At 41.2% G+C, this 22,901-nt stretch overlaps 1 protein-coding gene across 3 annotated transcripts in view; it reads right to left on the minus strand.

Annotated features, from left to right (window-relative positions):
* SYTL2 (synaptotagmin like 2) overlaps positions 1 to 19,663 on the minus strand; it is a 54,254-nt gene extending 34,591 nt beyond the window's left edge. For 2 of the 3 annotated variants that reach the window (XM_071432882.1, XM_071432879.1), the window contains exons 1-3: positions 19,463 to 19,656; positions 17,959 to 17,997; positions 5,777 to 6,198 (exon numbers count right to left, since the gene is read on the minus strand). In XM_071432882.1, the coding sequence (XP_071288983.1) occupies positions 5,777 to 5,877 (101 nt within the window). In that variant the 5' untranslated portion in view covers positions 5,878 to 6,198; positions 17,959 to 17,997; positions 19,463 to 19,656. Of the gene's footprint in view, positions 1 to 5,776; positions 6,199 to 17,958; positions 17,998 to 19,462 lie in introns of all 3 variants that reach the window. The other variant, XM_071432878.1, reaches the window with a different exon arrangement.
* Positions 19,664 to 22,901: the final 3,238 nt, after the last annotated feature.

Genomic DNA, 22,901 nt, shown 5'->3' on the forward strand with positions numbered 1-22,901 from the left:
AGTAGTACAATTTGAAACTGTTTTAGGGCTATACTAGAAAGAACAAAGCAGACCTGTGGGGTTATGCACCCTTTCCCCATCCTTGCCATCACAATTCCTCATAAGCAACAGTTCTAATTCTTGTCTTTGGTGTCTCTCTAGACAGCAAGATTTCTGACAGTTCTGTATATTGCTGGATACATGAAAAAGCAAGCCAATTCTGTTTGTAGTAATGCATGCTCTTCCATTTTATGCTTCTTCAGAAGTCTGTGTGTGTTGAGCCTACTAGCAATACCCTGATGAATAAATCTCAGGTACCCATCTTGCTTTTGGGTCCTTGGAAAACTGACTAGGCTGTAGCCAGCTCAAGTCTTGATGACAAGACAAAGACTTGACATTGTCTCTCAAGTCAGAGGGGAGATAGACAGATCCAAGCCTGGAGCATCAGAATGAATGAATGAGTTACATGCTTAGAAGGTGTGAGAAGTCAATTGATTTTGGAGAGAAGGAAGAGAAAACATGAAGCTCTGCTGCCCACTGAAATATGGTCTCCATCAGAATCTGGAACCAAAACTGTGATTCCAATGTTTGTGCTAACAAGTGGCTGTGAAACATGCTGACCACATTAACCCTGCCGTACATTTCTCTCCTTGCAGATGGCCACTCACGGGGCATCAGACAGGCACATTTTCCCCTTGTTTCATTTAAAATATATGCATATTCTGCACGACAGATAGAGGCCTTAATGTCTATATGCCTTTCTACTATGTCACCTGCACTTAGCACTCAGACTTACTCTCCTATTAGTAGTTACACTGTCAAGTTTGAAGTAAACTTCCTCTTACAAGCAATTAATTATATAGATCATGTAATTAGATACTGCCTAGGCAGACACAAAGTAAGCACAAATGCTTTGTTGAAGCATTTCTGAGCATATAGAAGCTTCACTCTTTTCCATTCAGGAAATCAGTATCAAGACTCTTGAGTTTTGCTACAGGAGGCAGGAGTCTTCAAGGTCTGCCAGTATTAGCAGCTTCTATTATCTTCCAATTGTTTTATTTCCAGAACAGCCTCACAGTCTTTAGTTTCTCTGCTTATTTTAAAGATTTGCACTGAGGTTGCCCAATGGCCTCCCCTCCCTCTTCTGATGCAACCCAAGTAAACCTGACAGGGGAAAACTAAACCAAACTGATCAACCCAACCCTCACAATGAAGGCACAGCTGTCCTGTGACAAATACACCTTTGGTATGAGAGCCTGCCTGGACAGCAGCACAGGACAATCTGAACAAGGGCTGGAAAGGTTGGAAAGGTTGTTAGAAAATATGTAACTGGCAGGTTCAGCTCACACAGTGTCCCCAGCTCTTCACAGGCTTTAAAAGTAGGCATATAAAGCATAAAACCAGCCCCACCAAATGACACATACAAGCAAATATAAGTAATCAGAAGAGCCTGTATCATGGCTTGCTTCACACTATCAGCAAGGACATCTTTCCTGCTGTGCAAAAGAAAAGGTTGCATTTAGGATTTCAGGTGAACTACAAATCAAGACTGATCCAATCTGAAGACAAAGGCTTCAGTTTGGCACTTAATAATACAACATAGTGCCAGGTACAAACATGTGATAAGCCTTCCCAAGAAAATTTTTGAACTGTAGGGAAAACCTTGCTTACAGAGGGAGTACTCAATATACAGGTTAAAATTGTTATTAGTATCCACTTTTTCCCTTCAGTACATTCTTTTACCATATAGAATAAGTCCCATCTCCCCTGCTTCACTAGCACTCCCAAACAATCATCATCCTGTCAAACAATTTATCTGCTACTGGTAGACAAAGTAGTAATCAATACTGGGAAAGGATGGTATCAGCTCATTTCTTAGTGTAGTCTAATGCTGTATCTTTTACCAAGACCAGTAAGTAAGGTCTCTCTTCCTTAAGCCCATTTATCTCACCTGATCAAGATGAAAACAGTCCTGTTTTTCTTACTGGCATTTTACAAGGTGGGCTGGGACCATTCTCCCCACCTTCGTTCTTATGTCAGTTGGCTTTGTTAAAAAGGACAAATAATGACATGAACATTCTCCTAGAGAATAAAATTAATCTACTTCCTGAATAGTCACTTACTTGGAAAATCATGTGGTGCTAAGCAGTGTCCATGATGGGGAATTCATGCAGAAGACATGAGCTGAGCTTATCCTTTTCTGCCACAACAGGTGCACTAAGAACCTCCTTGCCTCTGCTAAGTCCACTCTCAAAACAGTTTAATGCAACAAAAAAATATTTTATGAAAATTTTAAGTACATATTCTGATGCAGTTATTTGCACATTACCAGTAGTAAGTCTGGTTTCCCCAGTGCCAATATGAACCTCGTCACGGTATCTTAAATATATCCTACCTCATAAAAGACAGTGAACAATATAAGGAAAACTGCCTTGAAAAGTGACTGGAGAGGATATCTGTTAGAACTAGCCAGAGCCAAAATAACATTTACAATAGGCTTTCAACTGCCACACACTCCCAGCAGAATCAGACCCCTGAAGCTTTCTCTCTTTTTGCAATACCACACCAATTAATGTATCAAAGGGGTTTGGCACTCAGCAGTCCCCACCCACCACACAAACAACTCCATATCAGAATTTCCCCTATCATTAACCTCCCTCAGTTTACATAAGGAGCAAACAATCCCAAACACAGCCCACAAGAGCACTGCTAGGAGGTTCTGCTGGGAAGGGCTGATCACCACAGAGGGAACCCTGTCTCAAAGGTGACCACAACAGCTTTCTGCCTTAGACACGCTGGTGCCAGGGGCCAGCTACTCAAACCACAGAAGAGCCACCCAGCCACACTCCACAACTTCACAGACAAATATATTCCTGCCCACGTTACTGTCTCCAGAAAGGGCTCAGAGTTAAGTTAATTCTGAACTATGCATCTGTAAAAGGAGTTAGGGGCTACATTGAAGCTACTGCCAGGACATTCAGTTATGTACGTAGCCCACTCATTTTGTTCAATGCTGGAGTAGGGTATATCAGAGATTCCTGGGCAGGAATGATGACAAAAAACCCCAAAATAATTAAGTTAGTAATATGCTGAAAAAACAGCTTCTAGTCTTGACAAGCTGTCACCTGATTCTTATTTTATGCCTTTGCCCCATCCACAGCAACACTTCTATTGAGCGAACTGCTGCAGCTCCTAGTGCAAGGAAGCAAAGAGAGGCATCTTCTTGCACCAGGATTAAAAAAGCATACAACGTCTTTTGCTTTCCATGCATCACACCCTCTTGTCACCTGAGATTTCTTCATCACCCTTTTGCCAAAGAGATCATCAGTATCCTCTTTCCTTTGAGACAAACCTCAGCAGAGGTGAAGGAGGAAGCAGACACGCTGTTCCCAAAACAGTGCTGTACATAAAACTAATCATGCTGATCCTGACCAACACATAAGGAGCCAAAAGATGGGGAAACACCTATTACAACCTTCAACAAACCAAGATTTAAATCAGACTACCTTAAGGAGGCTGCATGGGCCAGCCTACTTAGATTTTTAGTTTTATTAGATTAGCAATATTAGGAACTGTTAGCAGGGAAGAGACTCTATCAGGTGGTTTGTAAAATTCCACTAGGAAGTGGCTCAAAGAGGATTTTGTCACGTAACCAATTTGACCATGCTCCAAGAACATGGCACAGATTATTAGAACACCCTTCAAACCTCAGAATTCCTCCTGAAGAGGAAAAAACATCACATTGAAAGACTTCCATTATATACACATATAAATAACACATTGTCTAATGTTTGTATGATGACAGTTGATCCCAAGTCTTGGAATCTTCCAGCTGTGCAAGGCTATAGAATCCAAACTAAAGTACTGCATCTCCTTGGCTGGAGATACAATTCAAGTAGTGTTTTAATATGTAAGATATGAAAAGCAAGCGCCATGTGCCACAATTAGGCAGAAAAATCCATTTCATATGTAGGCTTCCAGCTTCTCAAGTTATAATATTTAGAAACTAGAAGAGACATTTTATTGTAGCAGCAAACATGCTACTGCAAAACATGATTACAGGCTGCTACAACCTGCAGTCTCTTGCATTTTCCACCACACCCTCTTGAACTAGAATTATAAATGGCAAAAGTAAAGCTACAGGAACAAAAATACTTTCTGACAGTCCTTTCAGACCACTACTGAGAGTGGCTTTTTTGAATTTCTGTTCCAAGAAGGGTTCTTTTCCCTATATGCCATTTTCAAACTCGTCTCCAATTACTTACCCTGAATGCTTTCAGACCTGGCACTGATGTAACATTCCAAGACTAAATACAGTAGTTTTCTACCTTCAGAAAATAAAATGCCTATTCTGTTACAGAAAAGTCAGTTTACTGCTTTTTGAAGCAGAAGACAAAACTGTGTGGTGAAAATATTTACTTAGGCTGCATTAAGATGGGGGCAGGAACTTGGAGCAGTGCCTGTAATGATTTTGCCTTCACCAAAGCAAATGCTTTGAGAGGAAAAGTCTTTTTAACAAGGAGAAGCTACTGGTCTACACTTTATTGCTGTTAAAAGAAGCAAGTAGAATAACTCAACAAAATGCTGATTGCATGCTGATCAAAGAACCTCAGGGCTGCACAAGCATACTCAGTGAAAGGAATGCTGCTCCTAGGGCAAGAGGCAGGCTGCCTTTTCAGGATATAGGGTATGCCTACAACAAGGACATTTATTAAAAAAAAAATCTTTCTTAGTAGCAAAGAAGCATCAGAGATGCATCATGGTTAGAATAATTTCAAAATATTTAAATTGGAAATATATTACTTCATGAGGAACATCACAACAAGAAGCAATCTTAAGAGAAGATTACCAAATCAGTGAGAGAAAATCCTGCCTTTACTGAGGCCTGTAAAAATTTGTTTCTGTTATAGCACTTGGAGTTCTCAGCACCTCAGGATCCATTTTTCATTATTTGTCCACATATTATTTTGTGTACCTTGTAATGGATAATTTCCTTTCCAAAAAAAAAAAAACAATGCCTACCAAAATTCACTCTTGAGCAAGCAAATATCAGCAACTATTTGCTGATACAGATATCTATGAAGCAGCTATCTGACTGCTCTTTATACCTGTATAGATAGATAGCTTTCTCAGAGCCATCTGGGAAACACTACTTTCCATGCATGCATTTCTAGTCATAGCAGTTGCCCTAATAGTAGCTCCAGTAAAACCTCCCAGCACATAAAACACTCCAGAATAACAACACATTGCTCCATCTGTGACACCACAAAGAAATTAAAGAGCAATTTTCTGCTTTATCCGTGGAATGCAAGGACTTTTCATGGCAGTGGGGCATAGTGCTGGTACTTCTTCTGAACTGCAGCTCCAAATATTTTAGGTACAACTTCAGCATTCAGACATATTTGCTGACTGCAATCATGTTTTGGTTTGTTGGGGGTGCTTGCAGTCCTTTTGAGCCAAGTCCCTCACTTACTATGCATTTGTCCAGTCTGCAGTGGTTTTGACCCTTGCAAACTGAATCCTCTTCTGAGGAAACCAAGGCAGATGTGTACAGGGTGCTCTTGGCCCCTATGGGAATTGCAAAGGTCCATAACAATTTTGGCCACTAATTAATCATTTGTGTGGTAGAGGTATTTCATCCAGAGACTATGGTAAATCTAGTCCAGAGAAGAATATATCTCTAAACCACATATACTGAGGCATACCTTAGCAACAAATGTTTTAATCTACTCCTGAGTAACACAGCACAGGAACTGTGTAGGTCTTCCCAGGACAAGCAGAGTGCTGGATCCCTTACCTGACTCTCTCTTCTTCAGTTCTTTTAAGCTCTGCATCCCGTTGCAGCACCTTCATTATTGCCTCTTGTTCCTCCTCTGTTAGGAAGCTTAGGTCAATCATCTTGTTTTTTGTGTAGGGCTGGTAAAGAGTCTGGGAAGATCTTGGATTCTGCTGAGGACAGTCTGGTAGCCTGCTTTAAAGTTCTAGAAATCTTTTTCAGCAGGCACTGACAAACCTGGACTGGGTTACAGTCAGTGGTTTAAAGAGTCACAAAGGTTGCTTTCTTGCATGTTTCCCTAGATGAGAGACTTCTGGGAGAGTGTTGCATTCCTGCTTGCCATCACAATAATGTCTTCTCAGTTTGTCCTCTCAGCTCTGCTTCCTGGAGTAACAGTTCATTGACCCAGCATATCCAGTGTTTGAGAACAAACAAAACATTCCCTAAAAAAGAGACAAGGAAGAACAAGTTGCAATATCAGGGATCAGGGAAGTAGATTATGTATTCATTTTTAATTAAAAGAAACAAGTTTTTCAGTGTGATTAAATGACTTTATGAAGTTCAAATGGTCACTTCAAGTCAAACCTGTTTTACAGGCCTCCTGAACAAGGTGGCCATGAAAATATATTCCTCCCCAATACGACAACTCACACCCTAAAACATAGAAATGAGTGTCATACAATTGGTACACTTTTATTATACAATATTTTAAACCATTCTTACAGTTAGCAGAACAATTTGAAGCAAAGGGGAGATAACCACCCCCCAAAATAAGTAAAGAGCACTTATCACAACGATTTAAAGGAAGGAAAAAAAGGCCAAATCACTGTTCTACAGACCATATGGAATAAATGTGAAATAATTTATACATTTCCATATTGAGTATGTGTAATTACAAGTCATGTGGTAACATGAACCTCACTGCTTTATACAAGCCAAACTGCATTTATAAGTAGTAATTTGAAATACTGTTTTGTCTCTGTTTCATAGGCCATGGTTTCAGAGGACTATCCACTTAGAGATAATTCCAACTGTCAAAGACAAAAACCTCTTCTTCAAAAAAAACTCTTAAAGGAATAGAGAGAGTGGCATGGGGAGGAGTTAGTTGTGTCTGTGGTTAGGCTATCTTAGTGCCTCAGGATTCCAGAGACACTGGAATGTCAAAGCCTGAGAAAAAATAAATAGCTCCAATTTAATGCTCAGAAGCATGCCTAGTGCCAAACCTGGTAAGAGACAGAAGAGAAGCAGATGTTTTCACTGGACATATCTCTGTACCAGGCAGCTCCATCACAGCCCTTCAGGGTTGTGGGTGTCTTCCTTTGGCCCATCACTGACACTGTGATGTGGCTGACAAGATGCTGAACTCATATTGATATACCGAGCACTACAATCCAGCAATGAGTCACTGTGTTTGCTCCCCTGGCCACAAGAGTGCAACCAGGCCAGAAAACCAATATACTAACACTGGCAGGACTCAAAGGGAAACTTCATTCTGAAAATAACAGCATTTCTTTAGATTTGGCAGGGAGCTGTAGCCACGTTACTGATTATCCCCCCCAAAAACTCCAATGCCCAACCACATTCTGCATGTTTTGTTTGGCTGCTATATTTTTCTCTATGATGCTCATTGTGATTTTGTTGCATGAGGTTGATACAACAGCATATCAAACAACCTGCCACCTGTAACTTCATTTGTATTTATATCTAGGTTTATAACTAGGCAAAAGTGAAAAGTGCTTCCTATAGGACTACCAACAAATAGAACAATCCTAAATTTGTTGAGTATCTACATCAGTACTCCTTCAGCTTAGGAACAGGGATGGATATTTCAGCTGTCATGTGGAAACTTTCTACACCATCTGACACAGCAAGCAGCATCCACAGTGCTAATCCAAAGCCCTGGATGCTGGTTGAATGGCAAGTGTCCAGCCAACAGGCACAGAAGCTCATGTTGCAACTACAGAACCTGGACAGCTGTGAACTGGAATAATCAAAGATTTTGCTTTGTTTCTTGCCCAAGATCAGTCCAATCTGCAAGAAACCTTTTGCAGGGAATAATATCTTAGCATATCTTTGGTATTTTTTTTTTAAAGCCTAAGGGAAGATGTGTTATATTGTCTTATTATATGAATTTTAAACTATTTTAAAGGAAATAGTTGGACAGCATTTACAAAACCACCTGCAGACTTCACTGACATCTCTCAGGACTCAAATCAATAAAATAAGTGGAAATAGAGCTTCAGTCCTCCCCAGCTGGACAACAGTTTGCAAGGGCACATCCACGCAGGCTGTGAGAGCTCACAGCAAGCAGCACTGCCACTGAACCTCCCAGATACTATCATACTGTAGAGCAGTTTCTTCAGCTAGGGGTGCACCCTCACTTTGTTTTCAGAGGCGAGATAGCAAGATACCACCCACCCTGGCAGGCTCTTCACCCATGATTCCACAGTTCTTCATAAACAAGAAAACCTCTTTCTGTGTAAAACCTCTTTCTGTGTGTGTGGTGTATGGCCAATCTCATGAGATTGTCTGATACAAGTAACTGCAGGCTGGCTTTCTGCAAAAGATTATCAGCACTGATTCCAAACACAGATGGTAAAAACTGCTAGCTTATAGAACCTGTTATAAAACTTAAAATTATTTTAAAAATAAGAAGTGATAAAGCCCAAAAAACAATGTCTTCCCCCTGTTAAATTCACACTCTAACACCACCCCAGCCTCAATTATTTTGATTTCTTTTGACATTTTCTTCCTCTTAAAAACCCCTCTACATGTCAGGAAGAACTGAGAGGTTTGAATAGTTTGTTTGGTGCCACTGCAAGTTCAACGGCAAGCATTTTTTGTCAGGAAAGTTTTCAGACCTAGGTTTCAAGTAAGACTGCAAGATTCTTATCAAACTGATTGACTCATGAAAATTGATACCACATTGACTGACTTCCAAAGTAGGGGTCTCATGTGCTATATACTAACATTTGTGAGTCATAGCATATTTGGCATGATTTTTTTTAAACATTAAATTCAGGTAAAACCACACCAAAAAAAATCCTCTCTTTAATGAAAGACTCCCAGTAATAAACAGGAATCTGAAATTATGTTTTATCCAACTCATGAAAGCTTCTATGTTTTAGCAATAAAAGAAACAGAAAGGCAACTCAAAATAGTTTTGCCCACACACACTCTTAAGCTGCTCTTGGTTTCCAACTGGTTTAGGCCAGATGCTCATCCAAGAATTTTATCTTGTAAAATTTCTCAGAACCTCTCAGACAGCTGTACACCTCACTGGCTTTAAGTCAGAATTCACATTTTTCTAAAACAAAAACCACAAAAGAAAGACAACTTTATCTACAAACTCATTAACCCTACATAGGGCTCTGCTTACCCCCAGACACTGCTTTCCCCCAAATACAAAAGGGGAACATTAATTTTAATACTGTATTATGAACACTATGGGATATTACATTAAGTGGCACTACAATAATAGTTTAGGTTCCCAAGTTTTTACTCAGTGTATACCTATGGGATGCAAATGAGAGAGGCAAGGAAAAGGCTGGAGTACTTTGCCATGGCTGACATTGAGTTTACCAACAGAGTCAGAGGACAAACAGCAAAACCCCAGAGTCAGCTGTTCCATTCAAACAAATAAGATCTCCTTTTGCATGCAGAAACCTCATAATGTCCTAAATTTACATTGCAAAACTACTTTTCAAGTGTTCCTCATAGAGTAGACCTAAGCTGCTAAAGCTTTGATCCAGAGAATTTGTCTGGCAGCCAATGCCTTCTAACAAGTGGAAGAAGGTGACAGTCAATCCTACTTCTGGCTGCTTCACCCAGCTCTCTGTGCCAGCTCCTTCAGCTGAACAACTACCCTGTAGGCCTGGCTGATCAGTGACTACTATCTGCACATCTTCATCCCAGAAAGCATCCACTTACACATAATCTACTGGCTCTTAAAAATAAGAGGGTTTGGATTTATGTGCTTGAAAGGTACAATTTTTTCTAACTGTATTTCTCCACTGCTAGAACATACCAGCACTGGCAAGTAGGTTGAGTTGGAAGTCCACACATAAGGCAACAGGAAGCTGAGGAAGACAGATAAATGCAATTGTGCACTACAACAATTTGCATGCACAGAGGAACTCCTTCTCAAAAGTAACCAAGTTTGGCTACACCCATGCTCAGGAAATAACAGACCTTTATTTTGAAGCAGGGAAGACAAGAAGAATACTAAGAGCAATAAAAGCCTTGGAGAGCTGGCTCCTGTGGCCCTGGAAAGTGACATTAGGCAGTAAGGTACCTCTGACTGCAAGCCCCACAAGCTACAGCTTTGCAGCAACAACAAACAAATGAATAAATTTCATTCTCCAGTGATATTTAAGCAGTGCAGTCACAGGTAACTCAGCACCAGCCTAGCTAGGCTTAGAGATAATTTTGCTGTAAATACATAAGGCAAATCCCATGAAGGCAGAACAGCTAATTAAGCTAAACGCCACTGTTGGCACAAGCACAACTGGTCATGAACATATTTGCCCAGAAGATCAGAGGATTATGGATTTCATTTTGAGCAGTGGAGAAAGAAAAGCTATTAACTTTGAAGAGGGACTTAAGTCACAATTCACAGGAGTTTTAAAAGCTGTTGCCTGTGATGATCAGGACAAGAATTTAAGCACAAGAAGGTCTGTTGTCATTTTTATTCCTGAAGGGGCAGAAAAGAAAAGATCACCCAGTAAGATATGAATATCTGCAGCCAATCCAGCTGCTCTTACAAGAGGTGCTATCAGAATACTTTCAAAATTATAATAGCAGAGTATACATAGCATATCATATGTCCAAGAGTCCCAGAGATTAATTTAGAAAAGAGTGTTTGCTTACATGTATGCTTAGTCAGTGGGAGGTAGGGAGGTTCTTATCTAGCTAGATGTGAAGAGTCTTGGTAGAACAAGGACTTTTGCAGAAGTGAGGGATATCTATTTTAAGAGCAGTTTCAGTGTTGCCTTATCCATACAGAAATGCTTCATTTTATTGCAATAATAAGCCTATTTGTTCTCCTATGCAGTATTCCTTACAACATGGTTAAGGGAAAGAACAGGACCAGATAACTGCTCCAAACAGTCACAAAGGGGAAAATACTGAAAGTTACACACAAGCTTTGCTCACACCTTACCCTCTCTCAACAGTATCAAAACAATCCTTGCTGGTTTTAACCTGTAAATATTTGCAAATCTCAAAAATCTTTGCAAATCTCATTACTCTTTCACAGTATCTTGAATATCACAGTATCTTCACAGACAGCCTTGTATAATGACATTCAACCAGCTGAAAGAGGAAGAAGTTCAGCTGGCACAAGCAGTTCAGAAAAATTCGCATTTTCTCCTGGAACATCTGATTTGTTGGTCCACACGACTCTGCCTGTGGTTTAATTTTATTCTTATTTGTAAGACATTAAGACCTTCACCACTTTGAAGACTATTAAGGCAATTTACTCTGAAGAAGAGCTAATAACCAAGAGGATAAAAGTTAACAACTTAATATTGGAACAGAAAAGAATAATTTGCTTTGGTTTTGGCCTAATCCCTCTAATCACATATGGCAGCTTGCCATTTCTTTCACAGGGCTTGGATATTGGCAGCACTACCTAAGAATGTAAATCTCTATACCTGTTATGGTGTAAAACCATTAGGCCAGAGGTATTAAGAGGATGTGGTCTCTGGAGAAAGAGGCTCATAAATTAAAAAGAAGAATTAGGAAAGCACACTTAAACATTCCTTCTCCCTGTGACCACTGTAGACTAACTGTGAAAGCCATGCCATTTATTTCATATTGCAGTAAGTATAAATGTACTAAAAATATATAATTTGAAGAATCTTCAAAATTACAGAAATTCCAAGTTATTGATACTAACATCAGCATATTTTCAAATCTAGTTATATTTCCTTGCACATTGCACCATTTGTACTTGGCTGTGGTTTAATCCCAGTAGGCACACTGCTTGAATTAGTAACAGCTCGTTTGAAAGAACTTAATTCTTCTAGCTAATTCTATTCATCAAGAATTACAGAACAAAGAATATCTTCTCAGCATAATGGACTTGAAATATAATAATGAAGGTGACTCAGTCCTGTAGATCTCTGAAGGCAGAGCACTGTCAGTAGTGTAACAATTACTCTCATCTCCATTTAGATAGCAGAAGTGTGAGGCTCACAGAACTCAAGCTCCCATTGCCACTTTCTCACTCTTCATGTCAACACTGGCATTAAACTCAGATAGGTTCCAGACTGAGGGACTGTTTTTTATATCTTATTTGAAAATAGATTTAAGCAATATATTAAAACCTTTAGAGGGATCAGAAGCAAACCAATTACTTGGTGGGAAGCATCTCCTGACCCTACATATCTGATACATTTCTGTATGTAATGGCTAGCTATTTCTGAATGTTTTCCCAACATAAATACAAAACAGATTCAAATTCTAGCAAGGAAGTTATACAACAAAAGCCAAAACATTGCCTCACCTCTCCCTTCCAAAAAATATCCCAGCAACAAGCAGCCCTGAAACTCATAATGCAACTTAAGTGATTAATTTCTTAAGAAGGTTTTGTTAAGAAGCCATGACCTTCCTTTCATTTTACAGGAAAGAAGTGCTTACCCTTTTCTTCTGGAGACTTGCGATCTTAAACATGGATTCAGCATGGAAGATAACAATGAGAATGGGACAACAGGACCTCTATCCCTTCTCACAAACTTTTATTGCAGAATGGAAAACACACCTGATATTTCTCCCACTTGTACTGTCCCACAGAGGACATTCATCTATAAGCAGGAGCTGCCAAACCCCTTTCCCTTTTCTTCTGTTGCCCTATTCTTCCAAAAAAATATATGTATTTAGTATTGTATATAATAGTATATAATATATGGGATTTAGTATTACCCAAATTAGGCTAATGAACACTGCACTGATGCAAGCCAAATAAAAACATCTCTTATGTACTAGGAATTCCTAGGGAAAAAAAGTTATCGAAAAAGCTAAAGTAGAGGCCTTGACAAGTTTACATACTGAAGACTTTAGGGGAACTATCTGACTTCTACCCTCCTTCCTTGCTCTCCAGCAAGCATTGACTACATTTTAGCAAGAATTCTGTTTTATTGTAGGGATTGTACTATTAGAGAATGGAAGTGTGCAAAACAGTGTGACTAATTAACAGGTATTTCCTATCATGGCTTCCCCATGGCTACTGGGAAGTGACACACTTCCTACACTTTGTTAAGATATTCTTTCTTATGTGAAAACAAACTGAGCTGCAGTTTACAGTCACTGGGTAGTTCTGACTCTTTCCTAGAGAAGACAATATAATGAAAGGGCTTATTAAGTGGCTAGCAGCACTGATGAGAAGAACTCTATGTTACAAAGAGCAGACAAGGATTTGCATTCAAATACTTAGAGTAATGCTAAACTGAGGTGACAGTAAGACAGTTTGTAGAGCAGTTCCAGTCCTAAACATCAACTGGAGGACTGGAGCATACAGTTTCTGAAGAAATCTTTTTATTTCAAAGTCCATGGACATGACTTCTCAGATGATTTTTATCTCATTATGGAAATCCTTTAGTCAGTATCTGCTGCATCCCTGTGACTTCAAGAGTCCCGCTCTTACTCCTCATCTGAGTTGAGGTGATGAGGTAGCTGAGCAAGGGCAGATACCATCACTGGCAGACTGATTTTGCTCCACTACTTTTGTAAAACTTGGAACCCATTGGTTAACAGGTTGCTCCTTCCATGTACCACTTGGATCTTCTCTAAAGCACTGTCAACAGCCAGCTGCTCAGGTGAGTGTAAGTAGCACATTTCCTCTGCAGGAGGGTGCACAATACAGTTTGTAGTATATATTAAGCAAAAATTGCTTAGTCCAGACAGCAATATTTTACATCATCTTTGCTTTCCCTGACAGAGGCCACTGATCTCAACTTCCTCAGAGCACCTTTGCCTGCAGCCCAACAGAAATTTGGGATTGCACAGAACATTGCAAAAGGCACTCTCCATCATTCTCAGACAATTAATGGCATAAGTAAGTACCTGTGGGAATCAAAAGAATCTGTAACTCGCCTGAACCACTTAATTTGTCACTGCAACCTCCAGCTTTTCAGCTACCCGCCTTGTTCTTGTAACTACAGCTCTATTTAATTGATTACTACTGTGGATAAAGAGCCAGCAAGCAGAACAAGCCCTTTGTCTGTCCTTTCTCACAGGTTGACTGACTAACCACTCACCTTAGACACTCACTTGTGCAAGTTTTGAAGGTTAAAATTACCTAATAAATTACATAATCTCAAGAATACTAAAAAAGTTTGTGTCAATTAATCAGGTCCTTGCTGCTGTAACTAAAGCATACACCTACTTGAAAACAGGGCCTCACATAATTGCCAGCACAAATCAGGTGCTAGAGGAAAGAAAATATCCTTTAGGAGTCCTGCAGTCACAGAAGCAGTAAGTAAGCCAAAGAATGAGCTGAAAAAAATGCACTACATCAAAGGTCCCAGGAAAGTTAAAAATCAAAATGGTTAAAAAAGGTAGCATTCAAAATGGTTAAAAAAAGTAGCATGCAGTCTGCACATAGACCAGTCAGGTCCCTTCTGAGTCACAAAATTAACTTAAACTTTGCAATGAAGATTTTATTTCATGGTTATTGGTTTTTTTTGTTTACTTGTTTTGTTATCATCTTTTTTTTTTATTAGATACATTTTAAAAAAACTCACGATAGCTCCCTATTTAGAGGAAAATAACTTGTTCTCCCAAGCATAATGTTTTAACAGATAGCCCCGTAACATGAAAATTTTGTATACTATTGGGGTCATTCTGGCTAAGTTGAAACCACCAGCAATGTTAGTCCTCCTTAATACTGATACTGAATTGCAATAATAACAGGAAGCCTATCAGCCATGAAAACTTCACTCATGAGATTGTTTGCACTGCTGGGCTGGGCTGTGTCACACAAAATTGTCCTCTGCCTGACTGGTACCAGTTTCCCTGAACACTTATGGCCAGATGCAAGCAGAGAACTCTGACACTGAAAAATGAGGTGTGCTATGGTGAAAGGAAGATAAAAGGCCATGACAAGAGCTAAACCAAACTGCTACTCATGAGAAGCATGAAGCAGGGAACAGTTTCTGGAGTAGCCTTCAGTTGCACTGGATGAGGTGAGGTGTCAATTTGCATTGTGTGAAAAGGATTTGCCCTACAAATGCTGCTGAATAGTACAGGAATAGGAAAGAAGGAGCAAAAGACTGTGACAGGAATTGTTTCTCATACACAGGCAGCTAAATCAGGAGTTCAGAGTCTGTGAAGCTGGGCTTTGGAGTATCAGGCCTGTCCCTGAACAGGTATTTAGTCTTGCAGGAGTGGCTCATTCTTTATGAACATAGCTATGCAAGGTGTTAGCTCACTTGCCCAATAGCTGCAGCTACATACCCAGGAAGCAGCCAAATCCAGAGCCCCCATGACCACCTAACCCAAGAAGATTCAAATGCACATCCCCTTGTTCACCAAAATACATGATAATCTCTGAAGGGTTTGCTTGGCTCTCTCTTGACCTCTCCTAGGCCTGAACTACCAAGGATTAAACACACAAAATCATTATTAAAGTGATACCACAACCTTGCAGGGAGAAACAGGAAGCCAGGTACACTCTTAGTCAAGCCACTATAAAAAAAATCCTGATCTCTCCTAACTTCTCATCCAGACAGACCTGCATTCCTGGCTATAGAGCAGTCCAGTTCTAATAGAGCAGAGGGAACAGGAGAGTTACCTGAGGGTATTAATTTTTAATCCAAGTCTCTCGACCTCCAGAGAAGTAATCACTATGAAGCAAGGTAAAATTAATGACATTTACACTAACATAAGCCATCCTAGGATTAAAAAACAAGTAATGTGGGCAGGACCAGAATAGAAGGTTAAGGGCTTGCTACTTCTGCTTGTTTGACAGATTTCTGCCTAGGACTTAGATACATACCTTCTGCTTACAGTGCTTCAAGTGCAATTATAGAGGGTTTTTGGACCTCACCCTTAATTTTTCATAACAGACTCTCTATTTTTAAATGCTATTTTTAAATCACATTAGCCATTTAAATTCATTAGAGAAGAAAAACACGGTGGCAGATCTTACAATCTACAAGCTAATGGCATAGAAACCATTTCTAACCCAGGAGTTCTCAAATACTCAGCGACATGGCTGAGATCACATAGTCTGACTGTAGTTCATCCAGCCTGTACACAGCAAAATCTCTGTCAGTTTATCAGTCAGCCAGAATCAGACACTGGGCAGGAAATTTTATACAGAATTTACCAATATTGTTTGATGCTTTTGTAGAACAAAAACATTTTGCAGTGAATCTAGGATATTGATCTGCTAATTACTCCACAGATAAGCATCCCTTTTCTTCTTACTTACACTCAAACACATTTAGAGAGAGATGAAATGCAAAATTTCCTTGACTGGGACAGAGAAATAGAAAAAAGTTATTTTTAGAAGATTTATACTCCAGAGAAAAAGGAACATACCGAGATGTAAGGGAAAAATGGGATCATAGCATGGTTTGGGTTGGAAGAGACCTTAAAGACCACCTAGATCCAACCCCCCTGCCATGGACAGGGACACTTTCCACTAGTCCAGGTTACTCAGAGCCACATCCAGCCTAGCCTAGAACACTTTCAGGGATAGGAGTCCCCAGCCTCTCTGGGCAACAAATTGTTAAGTTGCTCATTAATTTGATGTATAGTCACAGGACATTGAGTGGGTTTCAGGTCCAAAATAGTCTGGCATTATCATCAGAAAAGGAGCTATAAAATAAAGAAGGGGAAGAAGTAATCTTTTCCTTCTCCTCACACGTACATTACATCTCTTCCCTTTGCCCTCTTGATGCAATAAGCAGAGTCAAATTACATATAGCAGGGAAACCTTATAACATGAAGTAAGAATGTAGCACAGCCAGTTGCTGTACCCTAATGAATTGGAATGACTCCCTGCCACAAGAATGAATCATAAATAAGTCTGCTGAAATCAGCTGTCACTCTCAAGTTGTGCCCAAATAAGTTAAAAAATTGGAGACTGCTGATACAGCAAATGCAACATCACTGGTTGTACACATTTTGGCATAAGTGTTTTGGAATTGGAAGATCAAACTATGGATTCTCCTTAAATTGACTTCTGATCAACCTAAATAAGCTGCCTTTAAATGCAACAGGTGATGGACTTCAAGCACCAGAAAGGTACCTACTACTTTTAGCAGTCATCCATTAGTCAGCAATCCCAGGTGAAAAGCACTTTCTGTGCAGAGGAAAGAATTCTTTACTATGGTTCAAAACAAGTCACTCTTGAATAAAGAGTGAATTCCAAAGGATAGAAGCATCACTTTTAATTAAAGAAAAAGAAAATTAAACACTTTTTCCTACTGAGAGACTACAAATGATCTTTATATTTCTTTGTAAATAATGTTTTCTTATAAGATTTTTGATTTAACTCTGTTTCATCTCTTTCTGTCATGAGCACAGGAAACAATACAGAGTAGAAAAGAAGTAATTTCTTCAACTTCATCTATTGATGAAACTATCAAAGATTTTCTCCATATACTAAACTGAAGCAGTATTTTCACTTGGGAATCTGGCAAGCATCTCCTACAGAATAACAGGGGTTTACTCCAGAGAATACCTGCACATGGTCTCCAGAGCACTCCTGGAGTGCTATCCAGTCTTCTAAAGCACTGGCTCTTAATGGAAATGACAAATTCACTTTTCTGTCATCCATTTTTGGGGGCAAGGGAATTTTGTTTATTCTGGCCTTTGTCAGAATTGGAAAACAAGAACATGAAGAACTATTTCACTGAATTTTAAAAGTCTGACAGTGAAACTGATAATACACTATTTTGGGATGCAAGAAATGCTGGAATTAAATTTGTTTAACAAAAGACAGGCACAATGACAGCTTCAAGAAATTCAAAAACATGCCTTACAACCAAAGCAGCTGCACACGTAAGGTAGAAGCAGACTAAGATGTTTATTATTTCCTTGCCTTAGACCTAGACATAAACACACTAAGTTGTGTAATTGGTAGCAGTGTATAAGCATTTTGTAAGACAGCAACAGTTTTAGTAGTATTTTATAACTAACTATACATGAATAACACACAACTGCAAATGAACAGAGACTTGCAGTATACTTGCCTGAACAGGGCACAGGAAAGCATAGGCAAATAGTAAAATCTGCAAGATAAGAACAGAGAATGTAGAGTGGTCAGGAAAGATGTCAGATGAAACTAAAATAAGATTGCAGAACTGCAAAGAGGAGATGCATCTGATGGAACCAGAATAATCCTGCAAAACAAATAAGATGCTGAGCAACACTACGGTAAGCTTATTCCCTCAAATAATATGGACTACATCATCTGAGATCACCCCCTTTTCTTCCAGGGAGGAAGCAAGGTGAACAATACATTAACAATTAGAAAAGAAGGACGATAATTTATGAAAATCACAAGAAACCTCACTTTGATTCCAGCTTATCTTGTCAAGGAGCTCTCAAGCGCTTTACTGTGACTCCTGCACTCATGGGTGCTAAATACAGGGCATCAGCTCCAGGGCATTGTATACTCCAGGTTTACTACCACTTATAGATGCGATTGTTAAGAACCGTTTGGGAAAGAGATAATAACAGCTAATGGCAATTTAGAACTAATGGCCGGAAAGCTGCTTTGTTGCTGTGTATGAATTTAATCAAGTGCTTTGATTCATTAGTCTTTAAAACAATCCATCACTGAGAGCTTCAATCTGTGAGGAAACACGCAAATGTTTTGGTGCAACACTTTGATCAGTTCTTTCAGCTAACAAGATCAAGTTTCTTCTCACAACATCCTGTTAAGCACATGTCGTGAATGAGTGTGGGGGGACACATCACCACAACATGTTTTAAGTCCTTTCCCCTACACTTTCTCAAGAAGTTCAAAAATACTTGTCACTGTCAAAATATCTGTCCCCAGATTTAAGTGACCTTCATCCTAGCAATCTTCTAAGCAGAGTCTTCTACTCACACAGATTTTCCCGCTCACACAGGAAAGACATAACTGGCTGCATTAGACTTTAGGGCCAGGTCCAATCTTGCAAGTCATTTCAGAGACAGTGTGGATGATGCGACTAATTCACTGTTTTGAGATTAAAAGTGTTTACTATTTACGAAAAAGTCATTAACATCTCTCAGCTGAGATCTAAGCACCTTATTTCAATGAATCTTCTCCCATCCCAGCAGAGTCAAGAGCTCTGTGCAGCCAAGTTCGGACAGACACCCAGCGCTCACCCGGACAGAGGCAGCAGCAGCGGGGATGTCCCGGCGCTCGGCTCCGCGGGCACGGGGCTCTCGAGAGCGGTTCTGAGGAAAGGCGCTGACAAGCGCTGCTTCCCTGCGGCCTCAACAACCGGGGCCAGCCCGGCGAGACACCTGTGCGCGCTGCGCCGTGCTCAGGTGAGCGGGCCCTGCCAGCCCAGCCCACCCTGCGGGGCAGCCCGGCTGGCGAAGGCCAGCAGCCCGGGCTCCTCAGCGGCCAGCGGGCTCGCTCGCACGCTGTCCCCGCACTGCGAGCGCGGGTGGCTTCTACAACCCCTTTTAACTCCGAGTCACTCCATTAACAAGTCCTCCCGCTCCCCAACCCCAGAGCCCTTTTTAGGTCAGCCTCACCTCTCCTTCCGTCCCCTCCGCGGCTCCCCTTTCCTTCTCTCCGGCCAGAGACAGCGCCGGCTCCCCGGTCCCGCCGGGCAGCCGCTGTCCCGCGCCTCCGCCCTGCTTGTCTGAGGGCAGGCAGACGGCGGAGCGGGGCGAGGCCGAGCCCGTCCCGCCGCCCTGGGCCAATGCCGGCGCCCGCCCCTCCGAGCAGGGCGGCTCTCCCCGCCCGGGCCCGCCCTGCCGCCCGTGTCACCTGTGGCACCCCCGGGTGTGCCCGGCGGGGCCCTGACCGCGGGGGTGGTGACACTGCCCGCAGGCCGGGCCAGCTTCGGGTCGGCTGTCAGCGGGCACTGCTCTGAGGCAGCAGCTCCACAGCGGACAGTGGCTGCTTCACACAAGCCCACGCAGGGAGTGTCGGCTTGACTTGACTTGAGCTGCCTTGAGGGACCAATGATCAATATTTCACTTTACCTGGCGATAGGCAGCCCGAGAGGTGTGAACATACGCCCCTGTTTGAGTGGATACGGGCCGCGATAACAGAGGTTTCAGTCATCTATTTGTTCAGGAAGGCGCTCTAAGTGGTTTTCTGTTTAATTAGTGGCACAAAATACACATGCCGCCATTTCACGGGGTGTTCCAGCAGGACATTCCCCTCAGCAGCCAGGCACCGCAGCGATTTCTGAAGCCGGAGTGCCTCTGCGAGCAGGGTAAAAGCACCGACCGCGGTATGGGGAGAGCTGGCGTGCCGGTATTTTCCCCTTACACACGTTTTTCTCACAGTGCTTGACCTATCTGGTTCAATGCTAGTTTGGGACAGCTGAAGGATTTCAGCCTCTGGCGTGTCCGGGAGTGGGACCGCTGTGCCCTGAGGGCAGCCCTGTTGTCACCTGCCCACGTCTGCCGCCCGGAGCGCTGGCTCGGCTCTCGCTCGCAGCAGCTCTGGTTTAAATTGCACCCCTACTGTGCTCCCAGCCCGAGTCCATTTACACCCCAAATCCTACACCATCAGCCCAGGCTTCCTGCTAACAATAAATTATGTTTCATTTCCTTCTCAAACTTAGATATGGTGAAAAAATTTTTAGAGAAAATTTAGTGTTCCCAGCATTGGTGTAAAGTCTTGGTCAATTACATGTCTTTTCAATTTCATGCATTTGATATGTGGCTGTTCCTTTTTGGGGAAGGGACTAGAGCATGCTTTTCATGCACTATGCAGTAAAATTCTGGCTTAATAAGCCTTTAATAAGGCTTACATTCAGTTCACAAGGATCAGAGTGAATTGGAGACCTTGTGAAAGACTAAAAGTCGCTTGCTCCCCTCAATAACTTTCATTCAATCACCTCTCATCTACATATCCAGTTTATTCACCCCAATGCAGCATACTAAGCTGCATCTATTAAAACCCACAATTAAGTGCTGTTCAGTGCAGATCGAGAAACATCACTTAATTAGAAGTGATGCGAAGCCCTTTTGACACTCTTCGTAGATGGAGCATCCTTTTCTCGAGTGTAAAATAACCTCTTTACCCCCTCTCGCAGCAGTCCCGAAGAAAAAGGAAGGTATGCGTGGAACAGCGGTTCAGGACCAGGCAGGCTGTATCAGCTGGCAGCTGTGAGTGCTCTTGACCCCTGCTGGATGGACTTGGAACTGACGGGTCTGGTGTACCCACTGCCCAAAACAATTTCCCCTCTAACCAAGGACTTTGGACCCAAGCTTAGGAAAAAGCAGCTCCTTGGTGCTAAAATTGTAGAGGTCTCAGCACTCTGAGAAGTGACTGCTGAGAAACTGTGTATGTGGTGTGTGCTGTGTCTGTTAAAATACGTAGGTGAGCTCTCCTGCTCAAATTTAATTTAGTGATGTGTTCTTAAAATGGATTCAGATGAAATCTGTGGGATTATGTGTCTAAGGACTGTCTCAGCTCAGACCAGTTGCCAGCTGATATCTTCATAAAGAAGAAACTGAAGATATGGACAGAACATGAATACCTGAAGGACCCTCAGACTCATTCCTCAGTAACTGCAGATGGAAAAAGTCTGCACCCACTATCCAGCCTGTCCCCACAGCTAGTCTGCAGCTGTTCAGCAGATTTGAAGAATCCACTCATTTTACGTAAGCGCAGACCAGCTGTTTTTCAAGTGAAATGCGCCTGAACACTCTCAAGGTGGCAGCAAGAGAACAAAAATTAGTCACAGAAGGGTATACTCTACCCACCCTCGTCTTTGTGTTCCCCAGACACAGTCACAGAGTTTTAAGTTCTCAGCAGAATCAAAAGATTCAAGCATGGTTTTGATTGCAGAGCAACAAAGAGTGTTATGGCATTTTCAGGGAAAAGAACCAAACCAAAGAAGTCTGCAGGTATCTTTGTACAGTAGTATTGCTATCAGATTCAGAAAGTGGGTCACCTTTCTTCCTTCACCCCCTCATTCAGCATGTCTAACTCTCTAGTGATTTCCCAAAGTAAAAAGGAAGTCATGCCATCTTTTTCCAATAATGAAAAAATTAGTGAGTGCCTTGGTGTGGTTACAAAATGACAGGTATTAGTTGAAGAGACAGTAGCTTCCACTGAAGTAAATTGAGCTGATAATGCTTTCCTTCCTCCAGTTTCCTCCTGTCACACAACTGCCTTTGACACTGAGCTGCTCTCTGATGAACTAAAGCAAATCACAGCTAACACTGATGTTGTTCATTTAATGGCTGTAATGACGTTTCCCAGGTGGCTTTGACCACATCATTCCTTGTTTTTCATCCTTCAGTTGGTTCCTGGGCATCAAGGTAACTTTTTTTCTTCTTTTAAAATCTTCCACGCTCTCAGGTTATGCCGTTAAAAGTTCTCTACATGCACAAAGGAAGGCAGAGCAATAATGGTGAGTGCAATAGCTTGAAAAATACCCTGCCTGGTGGCCCCCAAATCCACCACAGGAGCTCTCAGCCCATCAAAGGTCCCTCTCTTCACACATGAAGGAATGCAGAGTCTTTAAAAAGTAAGCCTTCAAAAATATTTTAGAATTATTTAGAATTTATTTTAAAACATTACAAGAAAATGTATACCAGAAGTGCAAACTGTAAAAGGAAAAGTGTGGAGCCCTAATCCTTTTCAATTTAATTTATATTACTCTATACAGTGCTCTCTGTGGTAAGAAAAAGACTGCCTTGATTATAATGATCATGAAAGGAATGGCTTCAAAGATCAAATGTGCATGACTAGGGCCTGATCATTTTCCTTCTCTTTCTCACAAGCAAAACAAATTTAATCCTGCTGCCAGTGACCAGGGCATCTTTAAATTTACTGTCTTATGCAGCATGGCTACAGATCTCTGCCTGTAGGACCAAAAGCATTTTGTCCTCACTTTAATGAACATGTCTTAATTACAAAGACTGCTCTACTATGTCAAACAGGACTTGTCAAAGGAAAACACAAATTCCCACAGGGATGGCCAAGAATTATGAACAAAGTAAG

The sequence above is a fragment of the Agelaius tricolor genome, unplaced genomic scaffold, assembly GCF_023055355.1.
Source record: "Agelaius tricolor isolate 1412-34295 unplaced genomic scaffold, bAgeTri1.0.p SCAF_9, whole genome shotgun sequence".
Taxonomy (NCBI): Eukaryota; Metazoa; Chordata; class Aves; order Passeriformes; family Icteridae; genus Agelaius; species Agelaius tricolor.